This window comes from Ambystoma mexicanum, chromosome 3q, assembly GCF_040938575.1.
Source record: "Ambystoma mexicanum isolate Mex_15411 chromosome 3q, UKY_AmexF1_1, whole genome shotgun sequence".
NCBI classification, from domain to species: domain Eukaryota; kingdom Metazoa; phylum Chordata; class Amphibia; order Caudata; family Ambystomatidae; genus Ambystoma; species Ambystoma mexicanum.
Genome location: NC_090926.1, coordinates 262,803,581 through 262,824,060, shown reverse-complemented (window position 1 = coordinate 262,824,060; position 20,480 = coordinate 262,803,581). Strand labels below are relative to the sequence as shown.

The 20,480-nt window shown below is 47.1% G+C and overlaps 1 protein-coding gene across 2 annotated transcripts in view; it reads left to right on the top strand.

Moving 5' to 3' along the window:
- Positions 1–20,480, top strand: part of LOC138582426 (transmembrane protein 198-like) — a 144,794-nt gene that overhangs the window by 39,105 nt on the left and 85,209 nt on the right. For both annotated transcript variants that reach the window (XM_069653710.1, XM_069653709.1), the window contains exon 2: positions 20,060–20,312. In XM_069653710.1, coding sequence (XP_069509811.1) covers positions 20,126–20,312 — 187 coding nt within the window. In that variant the 5' untranslated portion in view covers positions 20,060–20,125. The remainder of the gene's footprint in view (positions 1–20,059; positions 20,313–20,480) is intronic.

Genomic DNA, 20,480 nt, shown 5'->3' with positions numbered 1-20,480 from the left:
GAAATCCACCCATGTTCAAAAGTGTCACATGTACGCACATACAATAGTCATATAACCTAGCCCCCACTTGACAAAATCCATTCAGACTTTACGAAAACATTTATATCTTGATCTATAATCTTTTTGCAAACCTTTGATTAGATTTGTCAAATGGCACCACATTTATAAGCCTTTACAATATTTTGGGGCACCCCTCTAATTTTGCCCCCTCTTGACAGAATCTGACCAGACTTTGTAAACTCATTCAGAATCAGGCCAGGAATATAATTGCAGCTTTTCATGCAGTTTCATTAAGTGGTGCCAAAGTTATAAGCCATCCGAGAACTGCTTTTCACCAACCCTGTAATGCAGAGGTGTCCGTGAACTTCACAAGATTGTTCGCGGACTGTTTGCGGACTTTACGGCGAAAAACACCTGTTTATTTTGCAGGCATATCCCATCCTCATCACCCCTTGCCTCCTCAGAGATTATTTGATAAGTTTCACAAGTGCAATGTTGTGTTTTTTTACATGTTTTTACCGCAATGTCCGCGGACAGCGACCGAAGTCTGCGAATCTAAAATGGCAGGCGTTTCCAGAAATCTGACGCACTTCACACTTTTCACCATCCAATCAGTGGGCGTGTCCGATGTCCGCGGACAGCACGTTGCCTTCTAAGCCAATCAGAGTCCGGTCCGCAGACCGAACAGGGAAGAGTCCGCGGACCGGACCCAGATATCTCAAATTTTTTTGGACCTACTTATTGGTTGTTTTAAAAAAAACTACCGGATGGATTTTCACCAAATTCACAAAAAGCACGCTTTTGGGACAAAGCCACTGCTCCCATCGCACATTTGATGAAAATCCGTCCAGCGGTTTGGGCTGTAGGCGTGAGCAAAGTTTGTCTCCATTCAGTCTATGGAAAAAAGAAATGTGGGACTCCCTCTATAACTTTGCCCCCCCCCCCCTTGACGAAAAACTCACAAAACTTTGCAAAATATTTCATAGCAGGCCATATACTTTTGTCGCAAAGTTTGGTGAGGATTCGTCCAGGGGGGGGCGAAGCTGCCCAAAAAGTGCTCTTCCTATGGGTTTAGCAATTTAACCATAACTACACGCCTGCTACCGCGGGCTGTGCAATTATATATATATATATATATATATATATATATATATATATATATATATATATATATATATATATACACACAAATCGTTGCCTGGAGGCCCTTGCAATACTGATTAAGAGCCTGCAAACCCGGCCTATGGATCTGAGCGGGGGTAGTGTGTATAAGGAGGACTAAGGGCTAACCGCTAGCCATGCATCTAATTTTTGTTGTGAGTGAGAAAGAGAGGTTTGGAGTGAAAATCGCTTTAAGATGGCCTTTGTGCAATGGACACTCGGCAGCGGGCGGGGAAAGGTCCGTGCACTTCTATCTTCTTCACTGGGCTTCTGTCGTCCTTTAAGGCGGATGGCCCAAAGCTGAGGAGAGCGTTGTAGACAGCTGCCTTGTCTTTGGTTTGATTCAGAGACTCTCTGGCTCTTTCCACCTAGGAATCATGCTGCAGAGCCTAGCAGGGCACGCTGTGCGCTGGCTGGGTACAGATTTATTATCTCCCTCTGTTCCCTGGGAGATGGAGAGTATATTGACACAGAGAAAGTGAGAGAAGCTTACCACACAGACAAACAGTAAAGGCAAACAGCATTGCCCAATGGGGTCGGGTGCGATAAGGCTATTAACACACCGACTGCTAGCCATGCATCTCATTTTTGTTGGGAGTGGGAAAGTGAGGTTTGGAAGGACAATCGCTTTAAGATGGCCGCTGACCAATGGACACTTGGCAGCGGGCGGGGAGAAGTCAGTCTTTTGGTTTGTTGGTGTAGTACAGACGAGGTGAGGAGTAGTGGCAAAGGTGGTGTAGGAGAGCAGGCAGTGTGGTGAGCTATGGAGAAGACCAGGGAGGGCACCGGTAAGAAAGTGAGTGTGACGATGGAGTGCAGGGACACCAGAGGCAGAGTGCTAGGACAGCGATAGGCACCCGGTGTGGAGTCTGTAATCCAGCAATGCTACAGTATCCATGGCTACTCTGACAATTATGGTCCGGAAGCCATGGATCTTAAGTTGCCTTGCTTTCGACTCAGGTTGCTAATATACTATAAACACTCAGTATCTTCATCCTCCTCCTCCTTCAGGGGAGAGCATTACATGCCGCGCATAGAGCTCTGTGTGTGGGACGCTTGCACTGGAGAGATTGGGGCCTGGGGACTTTTGGTTCTTTGCTTTCCAGGCTGGTTCTGGCTACAGATGCTGCACTAAAGTCAATTTTTCCACTGCATCCAGCTCCACCCCGCCCACTCCCACCCCCCACTTTCCTCTTCTGGCCCTTGTGGGGATATTTCCGCTCTCTCTGCAGATATGGCTGATGGGAAATCCCAGGAGGATATACACTGCGAAATGAGCACACACCTCCAAAGCAAGCCGGGGGGATTGAGGGTGAGCCATCCCTGGGCAGCCGCCTGCACCCCAGGACCCCCAACCCAGAGGCTTGATAAGCCTTGAATGGCCGCCATCTCCACATATAGTGGATTGCGTCCAAAATTCAGTTCTCACTTGAAATAATTTCCACCACTTCAGCAACATTTGGCACACATGAAATCCAATGTTACAAGGAACAAAAAAACGAGGCGGAGCATTCACTGTGAACTGTAGCGAAAACACACACCCCTCTCCCAAATATTTAGCACTGCATAATATTCGCACCCAGCTGCTTTATTTAGCTGAATGTCCACTGCTCAGAAAAGGCACTAAGCGTTCGATTTTCTCTGTGTAGTTTTAGCCATTTAAGGTCTAGAAGCTTTTGGAGTCATTTGGTATTTTATCAAAATCAATAATTGTTGTTGTGTTTAAGACTTGGGGAGTCTGCTTCGAGGTCAGGGAGACTCTGATCATTTGCAATAAAGTAAATCCAGGTGTTCGGATTAACCAACTAAAGCGTACTGCTTTTCTCCACGTGGAAATAGAAATGGCTTGGTCAGGCCTTGTAGGATTCAACCCTAGAGCTTGCATGTTATGTGCAGGCCTCTGCAGGGAACGTTGGGCAATGCCCAAAGAGTTGGCATGGAGGGCCTATGAAGGCCAGGTTTCTGGGCCAAAGTGTGCCCCTTTTTAGTCTGGGCTCTTGGGTGTTGCTTGCAAAACTATTGCATTTGAGTACAGATGAGGAGAAATGGAAAATGAGGAGGGACACACAGTTTGTATGTGTTTGGTTATTTGCCCACCCATTTACCACCCCTGCCATGCTAATCCCTATGGCCATTCCCACCCACTTCCTGTCTCCCCACCAAAACACCTCCTCATGAGAACTCGTTGAGCTCGCTTTAAGCAGGCCTTACCATTAGTCTGTGCACTCGAGTGCCTGCAAGTGTTTTTTCAAAGCATTCGTCTTAGAGTTAGACTTGATTAGAGCTGTAAACCACTACTGGTGTAGTACGTCTCTAAACCTGATCTGCCTTCTGCTGCTCGATTTATAAGCACTCTGCATGTCCTTTACTGAAGTGCTGTTGAAAACAAGCATTGGCAAAGCTATCAGTTTTGTCTTGTGTACAAGAATTAGGCATTTGCCAGATACTGCTATTAGATGCCCGCGTAATCGCACCATTTTGCCCCTGCTACCATAAATGGGCGTTTATATTTGTATTTATTTTATTTATATAGCGCACCAGGCCCGGGGGCATCCGGGTGCATCACTTAGTTACAGGCATGGTACAGACAGAGCATTTGAATATAATATACAGAATATACAAGTTATACAGGAAATATACAAATGTACAAGAACAGGTTATAAGAATAAGTTGTTAACGCTATTGTTATGACTCCAGTGGCCATAGGAGAAGAGTCACGGCAAGTCTTGGGCAGACAACCAAGCTTTAGCTTTGCGCTTGAAGGCCGGGAAGGATGATTCAGCTCTAAGAGGATTAGGTTACGAATTCCAAAGCTTCGCTGCTAGGACTGGGAAGCGGTTACCAGACATTTGGTCGAAAAAAATTGGTCGACTGGACAAATGGTCGAACCAATTTGGTCGAAAACCAAATGGTCGAATTTTTTATTTTTATTTTCACCCCTTTTTAAAAAATATTTTTTGGGGGGGTCCCCCCCCCCCCGCAACCCCCTTTTTTTTTTTTTACTAAAAAACCCTTTTTTTTAAAAACGAAAACCCGGAAAATAAATATATAATTAAAAAAAAACATTCGACCATTTGGTTTTCGACCAAATTGCGTCGACCAAATGTCTTTCGACCAGTTTTCAGTCGACCAAATGTCTGGACACCCTGGGAAGCTGCATCCACCAGATCTCTGAAGGTTGAAGCGCGGGATAGATAGGCAGTTGGTTTGGGCACTTCTGAGTGGTCTCGCAGTAGTGTGTAGTGAAAATCTGCTTGCTAGGTAGCTAGGGGCTTGGTTGGTGAGGCTTTTGTGTGTGAGCGTGAGTGCTTTAAGAGAGACTCTTTGGGGGACTGAGAGCCAGCAAAGACTCCGTCTAGAGTCAGAAATGTGGAGGTTCCTGGGAATATTTAGCGCCGCTCTAATGGCATTATTTTGGATGATTTGTAGTTTTTTAATATTGCATTGGTTGGTGCCTAGATAGAGGGCATTGCAATAATCCATTTTGGATAGGACCAAGGTCCTGGTTAGGGTAGTGCAATTGGCTGGTGAGAGGAAGGGGCGGCATGCTGTGATAAGCTTGCAAGTGTATCATGCCCCCGATGATACGGAATTGGTTTGCCTGGATAGTGAGAGAGGGGAATCGATGTAGATACCAAGCGTTTTTGTATCCTTAGCCACTTTGATGGTGTTGCCATCAATGGTGAAGGATTTAAACGATGAGTCAAGTTTGCTAAGTCTTTGGTGGGAGCCAAGGATGATGAGCTCCGTCTTTTCGTCATTTAAGCACAATTCATCCTGAGCCATCCAGGCCTGGATGACTTGATAAATAGCGATGATGGCTAGAGAGTTGGTTTTGTGGTCACCTGTGATGGGGATAAGTATCTGGGTGTCATCGGCGTAGTTGGTATACGTGACACCCAGAAGATCCAAGATGTCAAAAAGGGGTTTTGCGAACACATTGTAGAGTGTCGGGGAGACGCATGATGCTTGAGGGACTCCACAAGTGACTGGTGAAGGTTCAGCGGTGGCAGTGGGGGAGAAAACCCTCATCGATCTATTATCCAGGAAGGAGGTGATCCAGGCTGTAGCTTTGTCCGAGAAGTGGGCGGCAGTTTTAAAATATCGGCATAGGATTTGGTGATTTACTAAATCGAAGGCCGCAGAGAGATCTAAGAGGAGTAGGAGGGCCAGTTTGCCCATAACTTTTAGGTCTTCAAACTGAGTTTTAAGGTCTCGGAGAGCAATTTCAGTACCGTATCGCGGATGGAAACCAGATTGCCTCAGTCCCAAGAGATTATTGGTTTCCAAATAATCATGGATCTGCAGGTATGCAGCACGATCAAGAATTTTTAAAAGGAAATGGACCGGGTGATCGGTCTGTAGTTAGTGGGTATGTTAGCGCCCAAAGTGGGTTTTTTCAGGAGAGGAATAACCCAGGCATCCTTGAGGTTGTCAGGGACAATCCCAGAGCTAAATGAGGAGTTTGAGTGTGGTGATGAAGAGCGCTAAGTTATGCTCGGCCTCCTTAATAATGGCAGCAGGGCATGGGTCTCCCTGACAATTGGCGGATTTAAGGTTATTGATAATGTGTTCAACTTCAATGATGGAGAGGGGTGAGAAGCTAAATGGTTTCAAGGATTCAGTGTGGAAGTTGATATCAACCTGAGGGGTTTTGTGTTGCAGGCTGGACTGCAAACTATTTTTTGTTTCGTTAATTTTAGTTTGGAGGGTGACAATTTTTCCAAGGAGGGCCTTTTGAATGTTAGCACACCAAGTGCTGTCTTTGAACAGGAGTCTGGGGGAGTGGCAGGGGATTCCAGTTCCTTTAAGATTCTGAATAACTCCTTTGTGTTAGATTGGGCTAGTTCAATGCATTTATTGTATGTCTCTTTTTTTAGCCAAAAGTATGGCATCTTTGTAATTTAGGGTAGCTAAGGCAATACTAGCTTTGTTGGCTTCCGTTGGATTGCTTTTCCATCGTGCTTCCAGAGTCCCTTTTTCCTTGCGTAAGGTTCTCAGCTGTGGCGTGAACCAAGAGTTGAGGTGGGCCCGTGGTTTAGGTTTTCTTAGTTTAGAGGGGGCGATGAGATCAAGGGCTTTCAACATTGTCTGATTGTACGTGTCTACCAAGACTGTAGGATCAGAGCATGAGGATGAGAGATCATTGAGAGCGGGGAAGATGAGTGGGAGTAGTTTGGCGCAGGTTATGTTGCGCTTGTTTCTTGTGGTGGTGGCGGGCGCAATATTGGGAATCGAGTGGATGATTTTAGTAGAGATGCTGAAGGTGATGAGGTGGTGGTCGGTCCATGCACATGGTTGAATGGATTCAACATTAGTGTCACAATTTAAGTTCGCTATCCAATCGAGAGTCCTGCCCTTGGAGTGAGTTGGCATAGTGACCTGTTGTGTGAAGCCTAAGTTAAGTAGCAGGTTGTTGACATTATGGGCAGAGGCATCATTAGGGTCTTGGTAGCCTAGATTGAAATCACCTAATACAATGATTTGAGACTTGGTCTTGATGTTGTCAGCGAGGATATGGGAGAGGTCCTCAGCAAACGTGGATAATGGGCCAGGAGGTCTGTATATAATGTGGAGTGTAATAGTCTGGTTGGGGGTGATGGCTAGCTTAGCTGTGAGTAATTCTGCTGAGGTGATTTAGCATGGAGCGGTGAGGCGGAGATTAATCAAGGTTTTGTGGATAATGGCAGCACCGCCTCCTTTAGTTTGATCAGTGTTACGGTCACTTCTAATAATAGTGTAGCCTTCAGGAATAGCAAGGGATAGCAGTGGTCCTGAGGCAGCGTGGAGCCAGGTTTCAGTAATGGCTGTGAAGTGCAGGTCATGAGTTGTGATGAGGTCAGCCATGTCGAGTGCGTGAGCTGTGAGTGACCTAGTGTTGATCAATGCAGCCTTGGGGCTATGCGGTTGGGTACTCGAATCAGGCGTACTGTCCAATATGGGTATGGGTGTCTGAGGGTGGGCAGAGGCTGTGGGCTCGATGCGAGATGGTTTGGCCGGCAGGTTGGTGTTAGTGGGACGGTGGGAGATGTGGGGGAGTCTAGATCCTAGTCTAAGATTTCTAACGGGCACAGTGCAAGGTTGGTTAGGAGTGGGCTTCGGTTGGCAGGAGGGTCGACCGTAGTCCACGGGGTAAGGTGTTGCTGCTGTGTGCTACACGAGGTGCCACTAAGGCAGAGCACGTGTGAGGTGGGATGCATGTTAGGTACAAGTTGTGATGCACAGGAAAAAGAAAAGTGGACGTGTGGGCAGGTCAGTGGTGAGGCTGCAGTAGGGATGTTATAATAGAGTGATAGTGGTCCCAGCAATGCTGATAGTTTAAAGGTGAGACATAGTGCAAGGTAAGTACAGAAAATGGTAGAACTCTGGGCAAGCATAGTAGCAGGTATATAAGGGTTGCAGCGTCGAGTCTGCTGTAGATGTTGGTTGGTACTGCGTCAATAAATTAGCTAGGGAGGACTAGGTTCAAATTTCCTAAATGCAGCAAAATTCACAGTTGTGTCTATATAGCAATCCCAGGTAAGGCAAACGCTTACTAGTCTGGCTGTGGGTGCGCCTAAATTCAGGTACCGGTAAATGCAGCAATCTAATCTTAGACTATGTGCACACCTAGATTCGAATTTCCATAAATACAACAAGATTCACAGTTGTGTCTATGTAGCAATCCCGGGTAAGGCAGGCTCTAACCCGCTTACTAGTATGGGTGCGCCTAAATTCAGTTTCCTGTAGATGCAGCGGGAAACACAATTAAGTCTATTCATGGTAGTCGCAATTATAAGGCAAACCCTGATGGCTACTAAGCTTATCTCTGGGCACATATAAAACAGAATATGGGCACATATGAAACAGGTTCCAGAAAGATCACGAGCATTCTTAGAGACTTTCTGCTCATAGAGCACCTAGTTGAGTCGCATAGTCCTACAGTGTTCGAGTATACATGCAGAGTCAGGGAGTGTCTACCGCAGCTTAACTTATCATTCAAACATGGTCGTTGGTATACATTTCACATCTGATATGCAACAAAGAGAGCAGTGTCGTACCGACGGACATTGTAGATATTGATATACGTACGTTACTGGCAGCATAACATTGTACCTAGATGCATATATATAATATGGTCGGTAGCGCAGAGGTAATTGCGGCATGGGGTACTGCACCTGAAGGCGAAAGACAGTCACTTGCTCGATATGGTGAGGCGGTATTGTGAATAAGATAGTACCTTTTGATGTGACATGGCAAGGGGTCAGGCCCTGGACAGCCTCGGACAGCCGTTGCCCTTCGTGTGTGAGGCCCGGCTAGCGCCTTCCAGTTGCGCAAGTGTCGGAAATGGCATGGGGCAGCCAATCCGCTCGCGTGCTCATTACTTAGCAAAAATAAACATAAACAAATACGTGCGGCGCCATTTTGCTAGTGTACTCCTCGTGGCTAATTGGTCAGGTGGGTTGATTCGTCACAGTGCGGAAGCAGAGTAGGTAATTTCAAGTAACAAGGGTGACAAGATAGCTGGGTTGCTGCTTCAAGTAGTATGCTTGAGTGCTTACGGCGTCCGGGGGCAGACCTGAGCAATAGGTTAGGTCACGGGCGGACACCGTTGAATAGAGTTACGGTTGAACGTGGGAGTTCATGTCACAATAGTATGGAGGAGGGTGGGTGGTGAGCAGAAATCAATACGCTTGGGGAGGGGAGCGTAGAATGGCACTGAGTGAGCAATATACCTTATGCGGATGCTGATAAAAGGGTTGATCGTCGGACGATGCGAGCACGAGGTTGATGAGCGGTCTATCCAAGGATGGTGGAGTGTTTCTAAGCTGCTGGGCTGTTGGCGTCCTGTCGCGGACAGACGCAGACAGACCCTGGCCTTAAGTAGCAGGCCTTAGGGGTAAGCAGGCCGGCTGACGCCTTTCGGTCGGCCTACAACAAACAAATACTCTGGAGCAGCCAATGAAGGCGGCGCGACTCGGTCGCTAGGCAGCAGGAAGCCTAGTTGCAGAGTTGGGGATGCGTGGAGGCGGCGGCGGCCATTTTGGCCCTTTCCATAGTATTCGGCTATAGAAGTGATTCAAAATAGAAGAATGGCAGCTGGGATAGGCACAATCTGCTATCTGGCACAAGAAGGTATGGGATTAACTTTAATATGATTGCACTCGTTGTCGGCACATGGGAGATGCATTCGTCGCGGGCGGCATCTGCGATGTGTAGGCTGGATATGGAGGTAGAGGACGGGCTCCTGCCCTCCTCGTTGGGGGCAATGGTGAACAGAGCTCCTTGCAGACAGACCCTAGCCTTAAGTAGCAGTTAATAGCACTCCGGCTGTCCCTGGCGAGTGCCTTTGCCATGCCTACACAAAAGCCCAAAGTGTTGGCGTTGCCAATGCTTTTTTTAGAACTTACTGTCCTGCTCAGCTAGTGGTTTTAAACAATGTTACCAGACCAGTGTGCTCTAAAATTGACAATGTACCACAGTTTTCAAAACGCTGCTCAAATATTTTGTGGCCAAAAGTCACAATTTGGGATTCGTGAATGTGGGTGAGTCTCTAGTTTGGTGCCCCGAACCATGTTTCTATTTTTGCCGTAGACGCACCCTGGTCGTTGGCGTGCACCGTTTCAAGTGGTTTGTTAATGCCGGCTTCCAAGCGTTCATTTAGAGACATTTGTTTTTTTCCTCAGACGGGGCATTTCTTGCTTTGATACCACATATCTTTCAAACACCAGGCTACTTCCAACCACCCTTCTTTATTAACCCTGCTGGATGCCTTGTGGGTTCCTTTCCTGCCACCCAAGGGTGCCAAGCACCTGCCGTGCCAATGCTTTCCTTCTCTTCCTTCCCTAGGTGTGCCCTGCACTGGCCCCGGAAAAGTCGAGGGCACCTGGGTGGTACATTCCCACAAGTGGCCTTAAAAAGGTTGAGTGTTTTGGTGTGGCTTACTGTGGTCCACACAACTCCATGTCACTGGTACTTCGTTACTCCAATCCCGGATTCCATTCAACCATCGCCGACATTTTAGGGGCTGTGCTATAGACTTCAGCACATGACAGTAATGGTGTGAAAAGGGAAATCCAGTGTGGGAGTTGGGGTGTCCTGGGGGATTAAGATGGGGGACATTCGAGCTTCTCATTGTAGTATAGCCACATACCCAAGAACCCGTAGATGTTGCAGCAACCAGTCCACCCAAAGTCCCGTGGAACCGGCCTGTAAGACATGGGCTGCTAACGAGATGGAATCGTTTATTATTTTCTAAGAATCGTCTTATTCGGTCCTGGCCTCTTAACCAGCGCCACCTTGCATGCTGGTACTTGTAGTGCATGCTGCCCCGTCCCTATGATGGAAAGAGCTAAAAGCCAGAACTGAGCAAAGGTGATTGTGATGACATGGGGCGCGCGGCACCTCTGTGGTCTTCTTACAGATGCAAGGTTGCCTCTCGGGTTTCGGGGCAGCTGGTTCATGGCGGGGAAAGGGAGAGGGACACAGATGCGACCCCACCCCTTCTGGGAGCCAGATGTTCCCCCCATGTCTGTCTCGGGGTGAATTCGAAGCACATGTGGACGGGGCGCGCAGGAAGCGTTGGATCCCAGCTGCTGTCGCCTCATGTTGCGCCAGAGGCATGTGGGGGCGAGGCGCGGAAGTAGAGGACGGGAGGAGGGAGCAGGAAAGCGAGTTTAGTTGACAGTTTGGTTTTACCGCTGCTGTGTGTACACTTAGTGGCACTGCTTGCCCCTGGGTAATGGGTGTCATGTCCCACATCGTATTCATTTGTCCCAGCTCCACTCTTGGCACTCGCCAAACCTTTAACTGGAAGAGGTGGGCTATACCTCCCCAACCCCTAGAGTAAAGACTTATTTACCCCTCCCACCCTTTTATCTTGGAGAGAAAGGTGCTGACCCCCAAGATTTAAGTGAGAGGGAAGAGTGGCACCAATCCTGAGCTCAGGCCTTGTAAGATGTTGCGTGTCAGAATGGAGAAGCGGATCCAGTCCTGGTTTTCTTCTTTGCTTCTTGGTGCTTCTAATTTGGCCCTATGCAATTTAGCCAGAAATATCTTTGGTGCATTACACTTATCAATTTCTCCTGTCACAAGCGCACAGAAAAAGACCTCAACAGACAACTAAGTATCCATTTCATGACTGAAGCATTTAATTTGCATCCGAGAAGCGCAGTTTTTAAAAACTCACACCCAGACAGAACATCCCCGTGGCTAACAAAAGTGGGGCGTGGGGGTAGCTCCTTGATCCGTGCCAACCCCTTTTACCCAGACACTCGTGTGCCAGCCCCTTTTTTAACCACAAACCCCGAACCTTCTTAACCCACACATAGTTGTTTGAAAACGTTTTGAAAATATGTTTGTTTTTTGTAGTTAAAATTGCAACAATGTGGGAAAAGTAACCCATGCCATGGTCACAATTAGGGGCCTGGTTCATGGAAGTGTTTTATAATGGCCCAATCCAGTAGGAAAAGGTTCCATGAACCAGGCCCTGTGTTGTTAAATGACAGGGAAAGATGATGCGGGAGATTCCGTTGATTATTTTGCGTTTCCTAATAAAAATGCAGGCCTGCAGATCCCAGAATGTAAAGCCCTGCATGGGATGGGAAATGTGAGGAGTGCTGGCCGAGTCATTAACTGGACCAGGAAGGGGTGATCTCCAATGGGTGGAGGCACGGGGCATGCCAGCCTTCAACTAGAAGAGCAGGGTAGGATCTTATGCCTTGAACTGGTGCTCGGAGGGGCGGCCTGGACATTGTAAGTTTAGTAGTGGGATTGATGACGGTGGCCCTGTTACTCCATACCACCATGACCATGCATGCCAGCATGTCCCGTTTCATTTAGGAGGCTTTTGAAGTCTTGTTTTTTCTTTACATTCCGGGACTTGTAGTCCTGGGTTCATAATGGGAAATCTAGGACTACAAGTCCTAGAATGCAATGGAAAAACACTGAGCAGCACAAGCATCTTTCGAATTGAGTGGGGTATGTTGGCACGTATGTCACCACACCACTTTACCAGTGCCCTCTTTTATTTCACAAATGCTTGTATCCTGGGCGGTCATAGTGATACGCTATAAATGAAGCAATTAGACTAACAAACCCGCTAACATTCATTTGTTAAATGAATGCACACACCTAGATTGCTGTTGTCCAGGTGACATGCTAGCATCTGCAACCCGTGGATGGTTAGGGTGACTTGAAGACAACACTATGTCCTGTCTGGGTCACCCATTTTCAGTCCTGCACTTTATGAATCATTGTGATTGGGTGCAGTTTGAAGCGAACCATGACTGCAAATCCCAGAATGCCCCATTCTGTTAAGTAAAAACTGAGGGCTGGAATTGTGATGTCCTGGTGACTTGGAATCGTTTGTTCAACTTTGGAATGGCCACGCCTTCAAGCATTAACCTCTCTACAGCTTTTACTTTGAAATAACTGAACCAATAAATGACTGCAGAAACTAGCGTCAGACGTCACCAATGCACTGACATGCCCCACGCAGTGTATCATTAAAATTGGCCTATAATGGATCCCAATGTATATACATTGGATTTTGGATATTGGACCATCTTGGTCTGTCAGAAAAAAACAAGTAAATTCAATGGGTAAATAAAAATCCAAACTGGAAACCATTCAACTGCAGTAACAGCTTGGCACGTGTAACGGGATCCAAGTGGAAATTCCTCCACAGGAGACCAGCATCTGTTCAAAACGCTAATCCCCAAAAATCCACTGGTAGCTGCGGGTCCACTGCCATTTCCACCAGGGATCTGGGCTTTCCCTGGTTATCATCTCACGTGAGGCTGAATGCAAATCTTTGAACTGGGTGAGCTACTCTTACATGATTGGGGGGGGGGAGGGGCGTGACTGGGTGAGCTTCTTTCACCCGACATGGGGTATGCTGAGATCTTTGAGCTGGACGTGCTGCTTACAGCTGATTTGGGTAACCTCATGATCTTTGAACTGGGTGGGCCTCTTACACTGAACATGGAATTTAGACTAGATGCACTACTCACACCGGGTATGGGAAAGCATTACATCATTGAGTTGGGTGAGCTTCTTACACTTGCCATGGGAAAGCTTTACATCTTTGGGCTGGGTGAGCGTATCACCCTTGCCATGGGAAAGCTTGACATCTTTGGGCTGGGTGAGCGTATCACACTTGCCATGGGAAAGCTTGAAATCTTTGGCCTGCATGAATTTATCACACTTGCCATGGGAAAGCTTGAGATCTTTGGGCTGGCAGAGATTCTTACACTTGCCATGGGAAAGCTTGACCTCTTTGGTCTGGTGGAGCTTTTTACACTTGGCATGGGAATGCTTGCAATCTTTAGGCTTTGTGAGCTTCTTACGATTGGGATGGAAAAGCTTTACATCTTTGAGCAGCGTGAGCTTATCACACTTGCCATGGGAAAACTTGACATCTTTGGGCTGGCATAGATTTTTACACTTGGCATGGGAATGCTTGCGATCTTTAGGATGGGTGAGCTTGTCACACTTGCCATGGGAAAGCTTGCCATCTTTGGGCTGGCTGAGCTTTTTACACTTGGCATGGGAAAGCTTGACATCTTTGGGCTAGCAGAGCTTCTTACACTTGGCATGGGAAAGCTTACATCTTTGGCTGGGTGAGATTCTTACTCTTCGCATGGGAAATCTTGACATCTTTGGGCTGGGTGAGCTTATCAGACTTGCCATGGGAAAGATTAATCTTTGGGCTGGGTGAGCATCTTACACTTGGTATTTGAAAGCTTGACATCTTTGGGCTGACAGGGCTTCTTACACTTGGCATGGGAATGCTTGCGATTCTTATACTTGGCATGGGAAAGCTTGACAGCTTTGGGCTGGCGGAGCTTTTTACACTTGGCATGGGAATGCTTGTGATCTTTAGGCTGGGTGAGCTTCTTACCCTTGGCATGGGAATGCTTGCCATCTTTATGCTGGGTGAGCTTGTCACACTTGCCATGTGAAAGCTTGACATCTTTGGGCTGCATGAGCTTATCACTCTTGGCATGGGAAAGCTTGACATCTTTGGGCTGGGTGAGCGTATCACACTTGCCATGGGAAAGCTTGAAATCTTTGGCCTGCATGAATTTATCACACTTGCCATGGGAAAGCTTGAGATCTTTGGGCTGGCAGAGATTCTTACACTTGCCATGGGAAAGCTTGACCTCTTTGGTCTGGTGGAGCTTTTTACACTTGGCATGGGAATGCTTGCAATCTTTAGGCTTTGTGAGCTTCTTACGATTGGGATGGAAAAGCTTTACATCTTTGAGCAGCGTGAGCTTATCACACTTGCCATGGGAAAACTTGACATCTTTGGGCTGGCATAGATTTTTACACTTGGCATGGGAATGCTTGCGATCTTTAGGATGGGTGAGCTTGTCACACTTGCCATGGGAAAGCTTGACATCTTTGGGCTGGCTGAGCTTTTTACACTTGGCATGGGAAAGCTTGACATCTTTGGGCTAGCAGAGCTTCTTACACTTGGCATGGGAAAGCTTACATCTTTGGCTGGGTGAGATTCTTACTCTTCGCATTGGAAATCTTGACATCTTTGGGCTGGGTGAGCTTATCAGACTTGCCATGGGAAAGCTTAATCTTTGGGCCGGGTGAGCGTCTTACACTTGGTATTTGAAAGCTTGACATCTTTGGGCTGACGGGGCTTCTTACACTTGGCATGGGAATGCTTGCGATTCTTATGCTTGGCATGGGAAAGCTTGACAGCTTTGGGCTGGCGGAGCTTTTTACACTTGGCATGGGAATGCTTGTGATCTTTAGGCTGGGTGAGCTTCTTACCCTTGGCATGGGAATGCTTGTGATCTTTATGCTGGGTGAGCTTGTCACACTTGCCATGTGAAAGCTTGACATCTTTGGGCTGCATGAGCTTCTTACACTTGGCATGTGAAAGCTTGACAGCTTTGGGCTGGCGGAGCTTTTTACACTTGGCATGGGAATGCTTGCGATCTTTAGGCTGGGTGAGCTTGTCACACTTGCCATGTGAAAGCTTGACATCTTTGGGCTGACTGAGCTTCTTACACTTGGCATGGGAAAACATATTTGTATAGAAGAAGTGCTACTGAGCTAAGCAGATTGTGACCATAGTTTTGCTAAAGAACATGTTGCATTGACAAGGGAGAGAGGGGGGGGATGTTGGGGAGGGGTGGGTGTATTACTTGTACAAAGCGACACAGTGCGAGAAGCATCAAGGTACTCTAAATGCTAAATAAAAACAAGGAAATGGCAAAGTTTTAAGAACTGGGGCAATGATCTGGGAGCAGCTCCCCTGCTGGAGCGCTCTATCGGGCTCCTTCTCGTCCATGGTTGTCCTGTACCCAGAAGTAATGCAATATCCATAGATCAAGGCAAACGTCTCGACTTTATATAGGGTCCCAGCAGAAAGTCTCTGATGAAGCACACCCTGAACCCATGGTTGTGCACACTTTGTGCTCCTCGCTAAACCAACAGCGGCCATTTTATGGTCACTTTTCACCTGCAACTGGAAAACCAACATCCATCTTCTCCGTATGTTCGCTTGCCTGCTGTTTATATATCAATGTTGTGCCGGTTCGCGGTGCGTGGGCAAAGGCTGTGTCTCTAAACAGTCCTTTTCATGCGAAAAACCTTGTGCCCACACCCCGAAGATCCTATCGGTGCCTTAATAATCTATTTTCGAAAAGACAGCACCTCTCAAGTTTGATCAAGGTGTCTTTCCAGGAAGAGTACTTTATGAAACACAAATAACGCTGAGGCCTTTCCTTATATCAACACGTTTTTTTCCCCCAAAAGTCGACTTTTTCTTTTTTTTCTTTGCTAGGCTTTGTGCTGACCCCTCGAGAGCCGCCGTTTGTAGGATAGCGGGGAGAAGGCTGCACTCGGGTTGCATTTCCCATTTAAACTCTCATGGGAAGTTTTGCTCATCCCTACCGCATACATCACTTGGTTGATCTACACAAAACTTGCATTGTATGTTATGGTGTGCCCCAATTTTAATCTTTTTGTTTGTTTGGTGAAACTCCATCCAGCAGACCGTTCTAAAATCCAAAAGGAGCATAAGCATAGCTGGCGAAAGTCAGTCGCATTGTGGCCATTGCTCTGGTAGCCAGAACATCCCTTCAACTTAAGTCCATGTCGCAGGTTCTTATAACCGAAGGGTAACCAGAAGTTGTGTGCCTGTACACCACGCAAAAACGCATGTTTTTAAAAGGACTTAAGGTTGCTAACACACAAAGTTGAAGTTGGGGCCTTACCATTAGTATTCACAATCTTTACAGACCATCTGTAGAAATGTGGCATTAAACTAATACAAGCAAACTCTATTAAACTACAAATGGTGGTTCAACTCACGCTTCACCGCTAATGAACACAATTCTTTTGTATTGGCACCCAGGAAGTGACGTCGATGAGGCTCCCTGCAAATCTGTGAGCTTGGAATGCGGCTTTGCCTTGTAGCATGCACCCACCTTCCCAGCGCCCAATCTCCTCGTAGTGTTTTTTTTTCTTAACCTTGTGTGACAGTTCATTCAGGACGTACAAACCAATGCTACTGGTACACCGAACCGCATTCGTGCTGTTAATAACGATAACGGCCCCCAGTGGGTAGCATCACTGCCTGGTAATGTTACCGAGGCCCTTGTTGGGACCGTTGCTTTGCTTGAGTCTGCAACTTTGGCCCCGGGTCATTACCAGACGGTAATGCCCCTCAGGATCATTGCTTATCTGTAGCACGGTGGTGGGCTTTCCAATATTTAAAGCTATTGTCATGAAGGAATGACGTAGCATGAGTTAAAGTTTAAACTGTGGTCTGGGGGGCTGCACCTTACGGTCGGTATTCCCAACGTTTGAAAACTTCACCTTTTTAGAGGTAGTAACCTTAACTCTTTTTAAAAACCTCTTTTTTTCCGTTGATTGAACTCTTAAAACAATTTTTTGCCATCAATGGATTTCTATGCATGAGTATTTTGCAGAGTAAGCGATTGCAATTGTAGTGATGGTGATTTGGGCTCCCCAGAGGAAGGGCACATTTTCGGAGGCAGCCAGGACCTCTGGACAGATTTGCACATTTTCACAGGAAGCTGGTGTCGGATTCCCGAAAAAAGCGTGCTTTCGCTTGTTTGCTGCAGATCGTGTAGCTGATTGTTTAAATTGTTTTAAATAAACGACAAAAAGTGGCACAAATCCTTTTAAAGATAGCTTGTCCCCTGAAACCTGGCTGCTGACCATGGCAGGTATCGTGTCCCTACTTACCCAATGTTGTATTCGTAGGCCTAGGTCCACAGATATTAGCAATGGGGACAACAGATTGACTCATTCAAAGACAACCAATGTGGTTGTTAATGGGGCAGAATTCGTTTTTGAAGCGTTGCCAAAGTGACCCACCAATTTGAATGGTGGGTGAGGGGAACCAGGTTCTCACTGGCGCCACTGGGTGGCTCGAAAATGGCCAGAGCTTAGAAAGGATTAAGTCCTCTGAAGGGCAGACCTAGACCTCCTTCCTCTATAGTAAGATGGCACTATCTCTGGTATCCTGAGAATCGCCTGCCTGACATCCTCCATCTAGAGTCACTATAAGCCCTTCTATATGTTTGCCAGTGTGGATTCCATTGCTCTCATGGTTTTAAAGCTTGATTGGTGGTCGTGTAATCGCTTCATTGGTGCTTCCACGTGCTCTTGGAGGGGTTGCTTCCTTTTTTTTCTAATATTTTGCTTCAGAAGAGGAGTGAGGAATCGTCCTCGTAGTTAGCCAGACAGGTTTCCTAAGGAGAGGAAGAACCCCTTGTTTCATGTAAGTTGGGACTCTCCAAGAGTTGGGGAAAATGTTGATTATGTTAATGTTGTCGGGAGGCTAAAGTTTGGATGAGGTCTTTCGGTAGTAGTCTGCAGAGTGTTAAAGATGAAGGGGGGTGCATGCATCTTTGGGAGTATGGCAGAGGGGTGATGGGAGCAGGTTGGTTTGTTGACTAAGCACTCTTAGATTTTTGCAAAGTTTGACTTGGAAAAAGTGAGTAGATCTAGACAGGGTTGTTAGGAGGTCGAAGGAATATCTTGTAGGGTTTATTATTATGTAGTTCCCTAACATGTTGAAGATTTATCTTGGTTAGTTGGAAGACTTGGTGTGGTTAGCAAAATACGTCCCCTTTTCTTTGTTTATGACTTGTATACTTTTCATGGATTTTATAAAAAGGTTTTGTCTGATTTGAGTTTTATCGCCACCTTCTTTCCAGCAGCAGACCCTCCATTGGTTGGCCAGATCCAGATTATAGGACATGTTCGTTATTTGCCTGTGCGTCCCCTTTTTCAATTTTTAGGGTGCGGTTAGACTGGGCGTTTTGATGAAGTGGAGGTAAAAAACCTCTAATAAACGGTCTCTCGGGACTGGTTGATAGTCTGTCTCGAAAAAGGTATTGTGAGAGTCTTGGTCTGCCCTCTTACTTAGTGTTGCTAACGGGAAAGCCATTTTCAGGAGTTGGTGACAAGCGAGGGATCGGATCATAATTGGCCTTAGGATCAGATGATTGAAGTTTGGATGTCATTACTCGAGACTAAATCAGGTGCATGTCCGGCTGCCATGAGTGTGGGCAGCCACACATTGAATCCCAGAGCAGTTCCATTCCCTACAAACACCTGCACCTGCACCTGTCTGCAATCTGCTGCCAAGCCACAGATTGAAGCCCTGAAGCAGAAGAAATGTTTGTGCTCCAGTTTGCAAATATAATGTCACATCTTGGAACCCTTCAAGGAAGGATTCATCAAAGGGTGCAGGGGTCGTACATAACTATAGACATAAATGACATTTTTATGTTAACTTTGCAATGAACAAGCCCACATGCAAAGGATTTATTAAGGGGACAGCAGATTGTGGGCAAAAACAGCAGTAGCACAGACTTCTCCCCCATGATGGCCATCCACAATCCCGGTGGAGTTATTACTGAAGCACGTCTCTGATAGGCCAACTAGCCATTTGCTCGTCTTTGGAAAAGCCCTGAGAACATGACTAACCAATAATCCATCCTCATCATTCCCAGAACTCTTCTTGTTTTGTGAGCTCGTGCTTGTTCTCTCTCACTAGCACCAGGGTATCTCCCTGAGGCGGATATGCACTTGAAAACTAGGTTTCTAATGCCACATTACACATACTTGCGTCATGTGTTGGGTATTCAACTCATAGTCCAAGGTACTCGCACCATTTACCGGATATTGGCATCAGAGGCCCAGGTACTCGCACTGTTGGCAAATGGTGTCACTGACTAGGCATGTGATGCCTTAGCCTTGCAAATGGCATGGGCACGAAAGGATATGAAGCACATTAACTGGCTGGTACTGGCAACATGTGCCCAGGTAGTGCCCACACAGCCTGCAAGGTCTTGCCATAATGTGCCATGGTACTCGCCTTATGGGCTGGGTATGGCCACCCTTACTTGAGAGTGAAGGGTGGGAGGGAGACGTTGTAGAGGACAGCTCCTCTCTGAGAAATTGATTTGACTTGTTTGGTCCCGATTGCAGGCCAAGGGCCGAGGGCAGCTCCGAAGTCCCTCATCCAAGTGTAGGCGAATAATCAGAGCTTACTTCAGTGCTCGGACAGGACTCTCTGGCCCTTCTTGCTTGGGCGGGAGTGAATACTCGAGGATCCCTCTGTTACAATGGCTAGACCCGCTGACCCTCCGCTACCAAAAGTGAATGAGTATTTAAGATTTCTTCAGGAACTGGGGCCAGGCTATCTGAACTCCAAGTGGTTACTCCAGACATGCTACACCCCCGAGGTTTCACTCACGTGTGTATGAGTGCACTTCTATGTGTGAGTGTTGACGGATTCCCTTGTTCAGATTGACCTTCTGACTGTCCTCGCCGCAGTGTAAGAACCCAGAACTTCTCCGTTGCTGAACCATTTTATTCTGAACCTCTTTTTCTCTCTCCTCTCCTGCAGCTTCCCCACCAGCTCTCTCCGATGGACGGCGCTTCCTGAAGGCACAGGCCCCACTATCCCTCCACCATGGATCCTGGCCTCCTACCTCTTGTGCTAACCTCTGACCCGCGGCACTTCAACCACCAATCTGTAGACACGGGGCAGGGGGACCTCCTGAACCCATGCAGCCTGGAAATCAAACGCGACTATGAAGTGGTGCCCTCCGTGGTGTGCGCTCTCTGCTGCTTCTTCGGTATCGTCTACAGTTTCTTTGGTGAGTGTGAAGGATTGTGAGTGGTGGCCCCAGGTCAGTCCATGGGCTACTTGGGGTGGCTCGCTGTTTTCTGTGGCTTCTCTGTCACGTCAGTGGAATCTTAGGCCTGCCCGCAGCTGTCTTGTGTATATCAGTTCGGTTTCACTCTCTTATTACTATCCTTAGGCA